At 39.5% G+C, this 15,153-nt stretch overlaps 1 protein-coding gene across 5 annotated transcripts in view; it reads left to right on the top strand.

Moving 5' to 3' along the window:
- Positions 1 to 15,153, top strand: part of SRGAP1 (SLIT-ROBO Rho GTPase activating protein 1) — a 265,812-nt gene that overhangs the window by 232,096 nt on the left and 18,563 nt on the right. For 4 of the 5 annotated variants that reach the window (XM_078076218.1, XM_036070968.2, XM_036070969.2 and 1 more), the window contains 3 exons: positions 7,299 to 7,404; positions 10,988 to 11,212; positions 13,882 to 13,961. In XM_078076218.1, coding sequence (XP_077932344.1) covers positions 7,299 to 7,404; positions 10,988 to 11,212; positions 13,882 to 13,961 — 411 coding nt within the window. Of the gene's footprint in view, positions 1 to 7,298; positions 7,405 to 10,987; positions 11,213 to 13,881; positions 13,962 to 15,153 lie in introns of those variants that run through there. The other variant, XM_036070972.2, reaches the window with a different exon arrangement.

The raw sequence follows: 15,153 nt of genomic DNA on the forward strand, positions 1-15,153 counted from the left end.
GACAAAATTTTCCCACCTCTATCCCTTCCCTCATCTCCCTGACATTATATCACTTCTTCTGTATGTATGAATCTCTGGGAGATGAAGATTCTTTTCTTTTTTTGTACAACAAAGCCATAATGCCATTATCATACCTTAAAAAATAACAGTAATTTCCTAAAATCATCAATAAGCCAATCAGTACATTTTTTAAAATAATTATTATGCAATTAATATGTCATCACTGTATAAAAATTAGAAAATAATACAGAAAAACCATCTAAAATTTCTTATACAAAGATAATATAAACCTTTTTAGTATGTTCCCAGGTTTTTTCTATACATATACCTATGTACTTGTAAGTTTTTTATACCTATGTACTTTTTTTTTAAGAGGGACAGAGCGGGGTAGAGGGGCAGAGGGAAAGGGAGAGAGAGAATCTTTTTTTTTTTTTTTTAAAGATTTTATTTATTTATTTCACAGAGAGAGAAACAGAGAAAGGAACACAAGCAGGGGGAGTGGGAGAGGGAGAAGCAGGCTTCCCACCAAGCAGGGAGCCCAGTGTGGGTGGGGCTCGATCCCAGGACCCTGGGACCATGACCTGAGCCAAAGGCAGACGCTTAACGACTGAGCCACCCAGGTGCCCCAATACCTATGTACTTTTTAAAACAGCTTACGGTGGGGCGCCTGGATGGCTCAGTTGGTTAGGCATCCGACTCTTGGTTTTGGCTCAGGTCATGATCTCATGGGTCATGAGACTGATCCCTGATTGGGCTCCACACTCAGCAGGGAATCTGCTTGAAGATTCTCTCCCTCTGCCCCCCCCACTCATGCTCATTTTCTCTCTCTCTCTCTGAAATAAATAAATCTTAAAAATAGTTTATTGAGATATAATTCTTGTACCATACAATTCATTCATTAAGGTATACAACTCAGTGGTTTTTAATATATTCACAGGATTATGCAGCCATCACCACAATCAATATTAGAACATATTTATGACTCCAAAAAAAAAAAAAAAACCCAATTAGCAAACATACACTATTTACTCATCCCATCCCATTAGGCAACCACTAATCTACTTTCTGTAAACTTACCTATTCTGGCCATTTCATATGTAAATGGAATTATACAAAATGTGGTCTTTGGTGACTGGCTGCATTTACTTCACATGTTTTCAAGGTTCACCCATGTTGTAGCATGTATCAGCACTTTATTTTATTGCCAAATAATTGTCCATTGAATGGCTATACCACAACCACATACTTTTAATAAAAGGGGTGTCATACCAAGTGACTGCTGATGGATGTGAGATTTCTTTTTGAGGTGATAAAAATGTTCTAAAACTGATTGAGGTAATGATTAATCAACTGTCAATATACTTTAAAGGCATAAAACTATATACTTTATATGTGTGAATTATATGATATATGAATTATATCTCAATACATCTCATTAAAATTGTATCATGTCCTGTTTGTTCTTTATAAGCCTTTTTTTTTTTTTTAAGTGGGTTCCCTGCCCAGCGTGGAGCCCAACATGGGGTTTGAATTCACAACCTTGAGATCAAGACCTGAGCTGAGATCAAGAGTCAGACATTTCACCCATTGAGCCACCCAGGCACCCCTATAAGCCATTTTTAAATTTAGTGATGTTATTAACATTTTCCTGTATCAGTATTTTTTCAAAATACAGACTTTAGTGGCCATATAATGGCTTTTATTTCATTTAACAAATTCCCTAGTTTTAGAAATTTAGGTTGTTTCCAGTGATTTTGTAGTTAAACAAAATATTATAATGAGCCTTTTAGTACATAAATATATTTGCCCATTTCTAATTGTTTCATGAAAAAAACAGAAAAACTCTCAGATTCTCTTCCTGGTTCTCCAATGTATCTTTTTGTTGCTAAAAATTCTTTCAGCTTTATTGCATACGTGATGGTTTCTGTCTGAATTCTAAATTTCTGTTTGATGCCTTATACTAGGGATTCCTTTTACCCTTAAAAATATGGAACAGACTTAGTATCTGAACTGAATAAATAAAGCTTCCTAAGCTAAGACTGTTCCTTTACTAACCTCAATAATTCAGCAGGAGGAGAAACATTATTTATGTATTTATTTCTGTGTTGCTATTTAACTAGGAAAGAACATAATGGTTTAATTCACAGAACTCGATCTATTAATGAATATTAGAAAGACTTGCAAGCATTTCGTTTCTTACCTAGAAGAGCAGCTGGTAACTCTCCCATCAAGGCGAGGCTAAGATTCATCTAAATGTACTAGAATATCTGTTTTTCTCTGTCCCTTTCATTCACACACATACACTGTCACATGCACAAAGTTGATTAATACCTTGACATTGATAGAACCTAACAATGAACCTAAAAATGGCCTGGGACTGGTAAATTCACCTTGAATACTGCCCGTTGATCTCTGGAGCTCAGAAATATTTGTGTGCCTGCTCTTAAATAAACCATGTCTAAATGGGGCCATTCATTTCCTTCCCTGTTGTCATACTTGAGGATAAATTTGCATCTTGTGATTTATTATTTGTTTCCTGACAAATACTTTTTTGCACATAGTGCCTCAGAAGAACTGATATTTTCAGAGTAATGGCCATTTGAGGGTTTTGCCACTTTCTGAAGTAACTTGTGTTTTGTGGTGAATTTTTCACACACATTTTCTTTTTAATTTTTTTTTCAGAGCAACTAAATTTTAATAAGTTACAGAACAGAGTAGTTAACACTTATTGTGAAGTTTCTGGAATTACATACAAGAGGAATCATTCAGAATGACCTCCTAAATTTTGTGTACCTCCTTTAATGCAGCAAACTATATACTTTATTTAAAATTTTTTAATTGAAGTATAATTGACACACAATGTACATTAGTTCCAGGTGTACAGCATAGTGATTCAACCCATTTTTTTTTTTTAAGATTTATTTCACACACATTTACACGGAGCTGTCAAAGCCCCATGCTGTGAGGTTGGGATGCTGACATGGGAACTTTGCAGTGCTAGGAAAAGACCATAAATAAGCATGGGGAGCTTTGAGCATGTGACCGAGACTGGATGAATGCCACTTTTACCTAATTACATGAGATCCTGAATTGTGGAAACAAAGGCCAGCTTAAAAGAAATTCAAATGAAATCCTGATTTTCCTTACTGACAACTTTTCTGAGGAGAAGAAAAGATCAATCTTTTCATGCAGCATGAAACTGTGAAAGACTATGAATTGCCACACTCAGAGCCAGCTGGGAAGGCACATTAATCAGTGTCCAAAGCAACCATAAATTTTGACCTGCTAACTGGACTCGGGAGAGTAAATGAGTCATTTGTAGCAGAGCGAGGCTCCTGTAGGATGTACACTGCAGGCCTGTTGAGCAACCAGCCAGGTAATATCTGAGTCCTGCTCACAGCCGTCATGCTCTGAGGCCTCTGGGACAGAGATTTGCTACGACTTCAGGAATGCGAGCACTTCTGTTCTGCTATGATTTATGTTTACTGTAGTTGCAGAGAATGTATGCCTGCCTCCCATAATTTCATCTGGTCTTTTTGGCATCACTTTTTTACATTCCTATTGCCTTTCTCTCCTGAAGTCTTTCATTTGCATCTCATGGTGCCCTCCCCCGATTTTTTTTTTTTCAAATTGTGGTAAAATATACAGAACATAAAACTTACCGTCGTATCCATTGTTAAGTATATGATTCAGTGGCATTAAATACATTCCCATTGTTATGTAACCATCACCACCATCCATCTCCCGAACTTTTTCATCCTCCCAAACCGAAGCTCTATACCCAGAAAGCAGGAACTCCCCTGAGGCCCTGACAACCACCGTGCTACTTTCTGTCTGTGAACTTGACTACTCTAGATACCTTGTGTAAGTGGAATCATACAGTATTTGTCTTCTTGTGTCTGGCTTATTTCACTTAGATTGTCTTCAAGATTCATCCGGGTTGTATGAGAATTTCATTTCTTTTTTAAGGCTGAGTAACAGTTCCTTGTGTATATATACCACATTTGTTTATCCACTCATCCATCAGTGAACATTTGGGTTATGTCTACCTCTTGGCTATCACAAATAATGCTCCTGTGAAATTGGTGTATCAATACCTGCTCTGGGGCAGTGTCAAATCGCTGTATTGTACACCTGAAACTAATACTACACTGTATGTTAACTAAGTGGAATTTAAAACTTTTTAAAAAATCAATGAGTTAAAAGAAAATTAACCACTAAACAAACAAATAAGTAAATACCTGTTCCCCGGCTCTTTTTTTTTTAAAGAGTTTTTTAAATTTATTTGTCAGAGAGAGCACAAGCAGGAAGAGCAGGAGGGAGAGGGAGAAGCAGGCTCCCTGATGAGCAAGGAGCCCGATGCGGGGCTCCATCCCAGTACCCTGGGATCATGACCTGAGAAGGCAGACGCTTAAAGGACTGAGCCACCCAGGCATCCCCGCCCCGCCCCCCAGTTCTTTTTAAATAGAAGTATGAAACTACCTTTAAGGGGTAGGGGAACTCACTTTAGAACTGAGAGATAGAGGAGCGCCTGGGGGGCTCAGTCGTTAAGCGTCTGCCTTCGGCTCATGTCATGGTCCCAGGGTCCTGGGATCGAGCCCTACATCGGGCTCCCTGCTCCGTGGAGAATCTGCTTCTCCCTCTCCCACTCCCCCGCTTGTGTTCCCTCTCTCTGCTGTGTCTGTCAAATAAATAAATAAAATCTTTAAAAAAAAAGAACTGAGATAGAAACAAGAGGATCTTGAATTAAAATTAAGCCTCTTGGGAGTAATGCCTGTGTTCTCCTCTAGCCTGAAAATAACTTGCCCCCTCTGGGATTTGACAAAAATTAAAGATCAATAATACATTAAGAGTAGTTCCTTTCACATTCTTTCCTTTTCTTTTTTTCTCTAAGGCCCCAAAACTAGCCTGAAGTTGCTAAAATCCTCTCCCTAATAGTTGACCTTAACCTTATACTGAGGATCAGCCTGGAGAATCAGTAGACTTAACTTTTGAAACAATCCAGATCCTCAGTAAACAATGGCAGAAGTTTTGTTGTTCTGTTTTTAATCATAACCCTTATATGGATCTATATGTGGCTAGAAAAGAGTAGAAGGTCTTGCCAGTCCGGAGACCATTAATGGGACAGTTCATCATTACAATTTATAATTTGCATAAACATATTAAACTTTGTAACTGTTTGGTTTGAGGTATGAATGGAAAGTCATTTATACACACAATTTTTTGAGGACCAGAGAATAAATGCTAATAAATCTCAATATTTATTTTTAAGAATGGGTCATAACTCATTTCAAGTTTGAGAACCACTGGTTTAAGAGGAATTGGAATGGGAAACTGAATTAGGAAAGTATCATCATGGTCCAAGTTAGAAATAATAAAGACTTCAATTAGGAAATCAGCAGTGAGATATCCAGGGGTAGAAGCAACAGAACTTATGTCCCACACAAAATGGAAAAATGAAGCGAAAATACTACCTTCCTAGAAGGGATGGTCCTAACCTCAAGACCAGATGAGTTTGCCACTGAAGAGAACAAGTAGAGATCCAGGAGGGCTAACTACATTTGTGTGTGGAAGAAGGTCAAAAAACCTGAGAAATAGAAGGAGAATCAATTGGCTACTGTGTCAGAAATGAAGTCCTTAAAAAAAAAAAAAAAAAAGAAGGCCTGAGATTTTCAAGTAGGATATATGAATATCTCAAGAGCAATTAAGAGCAAATGTAGTAACATGAAATTACAGTAAGCTTCAAAAATGTTTCTGAAATATTCTTTTGAGATATTTTTCCCAGGGGCACCCGGCTGCCTCAGTTGGTAGAGCATGCGATACTTGATCTTGGGGTCATGAGTTCAAGCCCCACATTGGGCAAGGAGCCTACTTAATTAAAAAAATAATAATAAAGAAATCTTGGGGTGCCTGTGTGACTCAGTCATTAGGCATCTGCCTTCAGCTCGGGTCGTGATCCCACAGTCCTGGGATCGGTTCCCTCTCTCGCTGTGTCTCTCTCTGTCAAATAAATAAATTAAATCTTTAAAAAAAAATCTTTTTCTAAAATATATCTTTGTTGAATGTCTTCAGAGTTGTACTTTATAAAGGGGGTGCCTGGCTGGCTTCGTCGGTGGAGCATGCAGCTTTTGAGCTTGGGGCTGTGGGTTTGAGCCCCACACTGGATGTTGAGGTTACTTAAAAATCCAAGAAAGACAACCCAACTTAAACAGAAAATAGGTTTTAGTCCCAGCTCCATCCCTCCAGCCAACTAACATAGGATAAGCCGCTTACCCAGTTCTCTTTTTCCTAATCCATTAAATGGGGATGACAATCCATGCCCTGCCTACTCCACAGTATTGTTATCTGCATTAAATTGGATAGCCAATGTGAAAATGTATTGTAAAATATAGGCCATTATGCAAATAATGGATTATTGGAACTAACTTTTTTGGCTGCTATTCACAGGCATTTTTGTGTTAAGAAGCTTTGGACAATTTGTATTGCTAGCAAAGAGGTATAAAATAATACTAGGAAGTTCCAGGTACTCCTGTCTTCAGGGAGCTCACTCTCCCACAGGGATAAGGAAATAAATAACTGTAAACACGAGGGTATAAGTTCTGTGAGAGCAGGAATCAAATCACTAATGTATTTCTAATGCCTAACTCAGTACTTGAAACCTAGTAGGCTCTCCTAAAATATATGTTTAAAAAATTGATGAAATTATGTAATACAAAGTAAAAAGTCATATCAATAAAATACTATGATAGTTTTGAGGAAGGAGAGATTCAAAACCTGGTGCATTGCCTAAATCATAGTAACATACAAATAAATATAGGATGAATTAATGAATCATAGGGGAGATGTCCCCCAAAACTACTTTAGTTACCGTGCAGCTTTTGAATGGAGTTGAAGCCATATCAGATGCAAAATCCAAAAGTAGCAGCAAGTGAAAAATGGTTTTTAAACCTAGAAGACACTAAGTTGCTCAAGACCCATGGCAATCAGAGAAAACAGTGATAGGTCAGAGGAGATACTCTCAGAAATGGTGTTACACCCAAGCTGATCACTTATTCACTGTTTTGGATACAATGGCATCTCACCCAGGGGCAAGGGATTACTTATGGTCAGATACGCAATTTGGTACTGTGTTCTGTAGGCTCCACGCCCAGCATGGAGCCCAATGCGGGGCCTGAACTCATGACCCTGAGATCAAGACCTGAGCTGAGATTAAGAGTCGGACACCTAACCAACACCCAGTGTTCTGCTTTAAATGTGGCAAGCGAAAGGATCCTGACCATGTTCTCTTCTGTCCATAGGAATAGATAATCTCTATGAGAGGGCGCTTCACATCCGCAAACTCCTCCTGACCTTGCCTAGGTCCGTCCTTATAGTGATGAGGTACCTCTTTGCCTTCCTCAATCAGTAAGTACCCAATACTCGGCCAGAATGCCCATCTTCCATTTCCATTTGCACTGCTCTGAATTTTTGGATTCTGTAAAATGTACACTGGGTCCCACTTATCAGCAGAGTCAAAGAGAAGTTGATTGAATATAGACTGAAGGTATGTTTTTCTTCAGCAGATCAAGGTCATTGTATAATAGCTGAAAGATGCAGAAACAGTGACCATACATGCAAAAATACACAAATATTACCAAAAAGAACACTTGTCAGTAAAATATGTGTTTTTCCAACTTCCATCCAGAAGCTAATGTCATGAACGTTTTTATCAGAATGATGTAAACCACCCGCTCAGTGCAGAAAATTTCTGTGATTTTTGATGTTGTAGTCAAGGAAGGAGGAGAACTATAGATGCGAATTACACGCAGATCCAAAAAAGAACTTCTGCAAACTCAATATAATGAGCTCTTGTCAAGAAGAAGATATTTGTAAAAGTCTGCAACAATGTAACAGAAACCTTAAAAAATCATGGCATTATTTTCAAAGAAACTTTACTGTTTTAATTTAAGCACCTCGATTTTCATTTGTCTTCCTAGGTAATAAAAATGGGCCCCCCTATAAGAACATCTTCCCCAAGCCCTAAGAGCCCCTTGCTCTTCAAGGATCTAGTTAAGTAATTGGAAATAAAAGAATCTGGGAGGAGTAAGCTCGGGGCAATGCCTTCTCCTTCTGCCATGGGTTCATCCTTCCCAAAATTAGGATGTTTTCTCTTTTCTATTTCTTTGGAGGTTTAGAGTTCTCCCAAGCCATGGGGACTTACAACAGGCCTGCTAACTATTCCCGAAATACGCACTGAGGCTGACCGCAGAAACCAAGTATCATCCAATGGGGAAATGCCTGCAGGGGACTAAAATATGCACAAATGACAGCAGAAGCCCATTTGTACAGAAATAACCCCTAGGAAGAAGCAGTGTCTAGAGAGATGGATATAAACTATGTTTAGGTTATGTAGATGGCCAAAAATCCTATCTTTAAATAAGCCTAGTTACCCAGGTGGTTTTAAAAATCTGAAGGCTTGCTGACCTTGGCGGGCAAGTGTGAGGGCTCTGAACCTCTGAGCGCGTTGCTCAGAGGTTCGGGCACGGGCACCTTAGCTGGGCACGGGCACCAGGGCACCACAGAGGAGCTGGTGGGGGGCCAGCTCTATCCAGGGGTGTCACCTGAGGAGTTCCGCCCCTTTATGGCAAAGATGAGGGGGATTCTTAAGTCTATTGCATCTGCAGACATGGATTTCAACCAGCGGGAGGCATTCTTGACTGCTCAAACCAAAAAGCAAGGTGGGATGACAACTGACCACGCTGCCATCATTTCCAAATTCTAGAAGAGCCGTGTAAGACAAAAATTCGAGAGAGCCTCATGAACCAGAGCCTTTGGGACAGTGGGCTTTGGGGCCTGAGCTGGAGAGTTGATGGCAAATCCCAGTCAAGGCACTCAGCTCAAATGTACACCGCTCTTGCGGTAATGGGGCTGGAAATGGGGCAAAGTGGAATGGAATCTGAATTTCTGTGTTTGGCATTTGACCTGCCTAGCTAAAGATGGTTATCGAAGCAATTGAAGTGACCTGGGTTGGGTTTTTGGGTTCTTTTTTTTTTTTTAATCTTATTTCCTCATTAGTATTAAAGCCTCAAATTTAAAAAAAGGGGGGGCATCTGGGTGGCTCAGTCATTAAGTGTCTGCCTTCCGCTCAGGTCATGATCCCAGGGTCCTGGGATCGAGCCCCACATGGGGCTCCCTGCTTGGCGGAAAGCCTGCTTCTCCCTCTCCCACTCCCCCTGCTTATGTTCCCTCTCTAGCTGTGTCTCTCTCTGTCAAATAAAATCTTAAAAAAAAAAAAAAATCCGGACGCTTGCGATCTTCAACTTTAATTGCATGTGCCTCCCCTTCCCCGGTCTGGAGGGCCTTGCATTCCTGCCGGCCCTCTACGTGCTGTCCCCACTGAATTTTCCTGGCACACCTGAGCGAATCCCACAGTGAACCAGGAAACCACAAGAGACTAGCAAAGCAGTCTGTGAATCAAGAAAGTTCTCAAAACCTGAATCAAACTCACCCTGTAGCTCAACAGAATAGCAAATGTGCCATGAGTCAGCCGGCTGGCCTTGCTTCCAGCATTTCTGCCCAAAGATGCCCCCTGGCTCGCTGCACCTGCCTTCACGCAGAAACAAGCCCCAGCCTGTTGGGTGGGATGCTTGGGACAGGAATTATGAAAAGAGAAAGAACCTATTCTCCCTTAATTGTAAAATCGAAACATGGATACAACATTTTTATAACAAGCTTTTGCTCTTCAAGCCAGCGCTGAATTAAAAACCCAGAAAGATTAACTGTGACTCTCCCCATCGAGCTTACGTGTGTCTTTCGAAAATCAGACCATTGTTACTCTGAATCTCACTTCTCCTCCATGCATCCATTTTCCAGATGATCTGTAATATAATCGTTGCCTTTACTGTGAACTTTTTTAAAAAGACTGAATGCTTGAGAAATGGCAGAAGGGAGAGACATATGTTAGCTGAGGAAATTATGCTTTTGTATTTTCTGCTTTCTAGGCTATCTTATTTCCAAAAAAGGATAAAGTATCAGGTCATGTGGTATTTCAGTTTCTTTGTGTCTGTCACCATCTCACAAATGTGGCTGAGTCTTTTTTTTTCCTTCTTCCATTTGTCATCTGTTCACCTGGATTTTACATTTCAAGATTGACATTTTATTCATGGGAAGATAACGTCTCTAGCTTCTCTCTCAAACAGTACCTTCTGCATGTGTTACAGGCAGAACAATAAAGAGCTGGCTTATTTTGAGTCACCTCTGGAAAATATCTCACAAATATCCATTGGATTAAATTTAGAAATTAGTACCAGACAACCAGAAACTTCTCCAAAGTTTGTAGTCAGCCAACTTTAAAAGGAATGAGAGAATTGGGGATTCTTTTCCCCTTCTCTTGCACTTTTAACGTCTTTTGTGACTGACTGGTGACTAGTTTTGGTACTCTTACCCAAAAGCAAATTATAAAGCCCAGAGTTGTTTGCTTTCTTTCAGTGGTTACAAAGAAAAGGTGCTTTGTTTTCCTCTAGGCTTTCCTCAAGATTTATAGGGGAAAACTGAAATCTGAGATGTGTTTGATTAGTGGGAGGGCATTTTAAAGATATCCATAAAACTTTATGGAGCTCACTACTGCCCTTCCCAGATTTACTTGAGTAGCATTTAGAGCCTCGCCATAGTGTTTACAAATGAAACTCATTCACTTGATCCTGGTCTCCATTGAAATAGAAATTATCTTAAACTCTCTTGTGGCTTTGAAAAATGCCACTGAATTAAGTAAGGAGGATTTATATTCCCCTTTCAGTTTCTTCCTAGTTGAAAGGTTGTAAGTTGCTTCACTTGCTTTGGAATTTGCTGAGGCAACTTAAAGTAGGTGGAACACTACCTTACTCTAATAATCAAAACCAAATACAGTCAGTGCTTTGGATCCCTGTGTTCAGAATATAAAGTATCGTATTGAACAACAATTTTCTTTTTTCTCTCCTGTGCTTTTTTAACTTCTGTCTTTCTTTCATAGCCTTTCGCAGTACAGCGACGAGAACATGATGGACCCGTATAACCTGGCCATTTGTTTTGGTCCCACATTGATGCCTGTCCCAGAAATACAGGATCAGGTGTCTTGCCAGGCTCATGTGAATGAAATTGTCAAAACCATCATCATCCACCATGAAACTATCTTTCCAGATGCTAAGGAGCTGGATGGCCCTGTTTATGAGAAATGTATGGCTGGAGATGACTACTGGTAAGTCCGAGAAGTTTAGTCCTTCCCTCCCTGGGAAAAGTGTGGACGTAGAGATAATCAGTTTAAGAATAAAAATTGACCGGGGTCGCCTGGGTGGCTCAGTCGGTTAAGCGACTGCCTTCAGCTCAGGTCATGATCCTGGAGTCCCGGGACTGAGCCCCGCATCAGGCTCCCTGCTCAGCAGGGAGTCTCCTTCTCCCACCATCTCTCTCCTCAGCTTGTACTCTCTCTCTCGAATAAATAAATAAAATCTTAAAAAAAAAAAAAAAAAGAGTAAGAATTGACCATAGGTTGCCAAAGATTCCAATTTTTACAAAAAGAAGAAGCAGGAACACTTGAGATAAGTTAGAATACTAAGACCCAAGACAGCACTGGCTTCTTAACTGTGGAAACTCCCATTCCTCCCTCCCTTTTCCCCAAGGATGGCATCTTTTTAAATATATTCACCCTACTGCAACTTCGGTAGAGAATAACGGTTTTGAAACATAGAGAACTGTGTTAATTTTACTATTATATCAAGCAAAGATAAGTGATTGAACTGACAGATTTCATTTTTATCCTGAAATAGTTTTGGCTCTATATAAAATATTTCAGATACATCATTTTATTTTTTTAAGATTTTATTTATTTATTTGAGAGAGAGAATGTGAGAGAGAGCACATGAGAGAGGGGAGGGTCAGAGGGAGAAGCAGACTCCTGCTGAGCAGGGAGCCTGATGCAGTACTCGATCCCGGTACTCCAGAATCATGACCTGAGCTGAAGGCAGTCGCTTAACCGACTGAGCCACCCAGGTGCCCCTCAGATAAATCATTTTAAAGGAGCCCTGTCAACGAAATATGTTTTCATTCTTAATTATTTCCATTTCTTACTAATAAGTATTATCCTAACCAATTATAGTAGTAATGGTCATTTTAAGCAAATTTATTTTAAATTTATCTAATTTATTATTAATACATCACTGGGATAAAAAATGGCAGTAATAGTCACTATTACTATTATTTAGTATTTAGTATTACTATTATTTAATATTATTACTACTACTATTATTATTATATTATCAATATTACATATTATTAATATGGCAACATAGTCACTAATGAAGTATGAAGATGGGGGGAGGTGTGGTCAGTTGAACAATCCCAAAGGTAGGGAACCCTAAAATATCTGTGCTCACTATGTGATCTATGAATTCCTGCTTCTAAGAAGTCATACACAATAAAAGTAGCTTTGGCTCCTTGAGCCCCTACTATGTGCCAGCTACATGGGATCACTTTATGCACTGACCACTCTACCAAGTGAAGAGAGGCCAAGGAGCCTCTCCAAGGACTGCTCGTAACTGGAGGCAGCCCAGGTCTGTCTGATTCCAAAGCCCACGTGACTTTTCCCACTCAACTGCTGCCTCCCAGCCCACCTCAGAAACCGTTCTGTGCAGCTCAGATTCAGGAGCAGCTGGGACAGACCTATCTAAGCCCATTCTGGACCCCCCTGAGGACACTTTGTTTCCCGTTGCCTCACTGAAGGCTAGGTAGAAGTAGAGTGAATAGCTGAAGGATCTTAAATACCTGAAAGTACACTTGAACCATAACAGGGGTCTTACACCACAGTATGATTGAATGTATGACTTAAGGAAACTGAAGGTTGACTCCTTCCAGAAGCACTCCCTTCTAAATTTAAACAACAAAGCACGATAGATTCCAGTTCTATGGTATATCCAGCAATTTCACACATGAAATTGAATTCAAAAATATTTACTTGAGCACGTACTATATGCAAGGTACGGACTGCTGAGCTTGGCTCTGTGAAGATAAATGAATCAAACTCAGCCCTGGTGAAATGCATAAGTTTATCTTCACAGTTGTATTTATTGCAAGGCCAGTGTCACAGTATTTCCAAACATTCAGGGTTATATCTGTAAGTTCTGCTACCTTGTTCCTTTTATCAAAGAGTGGTATGTGAAGATCTGGTCAATATTATCTGATACATTGGATCCTAGGATTTTGTGGTCACTTCTTTTTTTTATAAGCAGGCCCCATAATAAAGAGTCTTGCAGACAGTAACATGTGCTTGATTATGTCCTTCACCCATGCATAGTGTTCTCTATGGGCATCGCTCATTTTAAACAGGAAGTCAATGATAAAGTAGTTATCCTTCTCTCCAACACCAGCAATATAGATGGGCTTTTACAGAATGTCAGGTTTGTTATTTATGACAGATGCATTCCATTTACCAGTATACATTTGAGGAGTGTGGTTGTGTTAAAGGGTAAGTTTTTAAAAAGGATAAAAATCATGACTCTCTCAAATCTGCAATGAACATGTATCAAGAAAAGATGGGAAGGATACTACACCCAATTCAAAGCAGAAATCAAAGAGCATCAGTTGATATGCAGTAAGGTATGTTGAAATGAATTTGCAAAAACTGCTGTATCCACAGGGCAATAATCATATTCCACTGGAATTCAACCAATTTTAATTTCTGTGGATACAGATTATCTGTGTCAAAGATGAAGGGACCTGCACTCGCATAGGACCAGATGATCCTTCGAGCCTCCAGCATTTCATTGAAAGACTATCCAGAAACTCTTTTGCCATTTCAAAGTCTCATATAGTAACAGTTGTTCATTTTTTAAATCCTTTGACTTTATAAGAATTTCTGTTTCCACTTCACAGTGACAGCCCATACAGTGAGCACGGTACATTGGAGGAAGTGGATCAGGACGCTGGTACAGAGCCCCACACCAGTGAAGACGGTATGCCCTTGTGCCCTTGTTATAAAACTAACCTTAGTATCCATTTTTTTAGAATTGCTTATATTAAGAATTCAGTAGGACACAAAAGAAAATTTATAAAATATGTGTAAAGTATGAAGAATAATATTACAGTGAACATCACAAACCACCACCAAGTTGAAGAAAAAAGACATCATTACCTTTGCCTTCCCTGCTATGATTGCCGTCCTTACTCCCTCGGGGGTAACCGCTATATGTTTGTGTTTTTCAGTGGTTTATTGTTTCATTTTTTATTTTCTTGAACTTTTTATAAATGGAATCATACTGTATATACTTCTCATGATTTTTTTCTACTCAGTATTATGTTCCTGAGACTCACCCACATTGTTGCATGCAATTATAATCGTTTATTTGACCACTGTATGATATTCCATTGTATTTATTTTATTATTGATGAATATGTGAGGTGTTTTCTATTTTTTGCCATTAAAAAGAGTGCTGTTAGGAATATTTTGAACATGTATGCTACTGCAGTACTGCAAATGTACAGGAGTTTCTCCAGGATATACGCACCTAGGAGTAAGCATGTTTTCAACTTTACTAGATAGAGCCAAACTATTTTTGAGAACAGCTGTAATGATATACACCCCCGCCAGCAGTATATCAGCCTTCCAGTTGGACATATTCATCAACACTTAATTTTATCAAATATTGTCATCTTTGCCAGTATCATCATGTGTAATGGTATCTTGTGATTTTAATTTGCATTCCTCTGATTACTGATAAAGATGTTGTTTTACGATATAGAGTATTATAGAAAACTTGGTGTATATTGGGGCGCCTGGGTGGCTCAGATGGTTAAGCGTCTGCCTTCGGCTCAGGTCATGATCCCAGGGTCCTGGGATCGAGCCCCGCATCGGGCTCCTGGCTCAGTGGGGAGTCTGCTTCTCCCTCTGCCTCTGCCTCTCCCCCTGCTCATGCGCTCTCTCTCTCGCTCTGTATCTCTGTGTCTCAAATGAATAAATAAAATCTTTAAAAGAAAACTTGGTGTATAGTAAGGACAACAGATCAGGAGAGGATTGCCATTGAAAAGATATTTTGTTACTCACAGTACACAAGAGGAAAGGCTACATCATGCCTCAGGTGGCCACACAGAAAAGCACCAAGGTTGGTCAGGAGGCAGAGGCAGAAGGAGCAACTGGGCAAGAGTCTT

This window comes from Halichoerus grypus, chromosome 6, assembly GCF_964656455.1.
Source record: "Halichoerus grypus chromosome 6, mHalGry1.hap1.1, whole genome shotgun sequence".
In the NCBI taxonomy this organism is placed as follows: Eukaryota; Metazoa; Chordata; class Mammalia; order Carnivora; family Phocidae; genus Halichoerus; species Halichoerus grypus.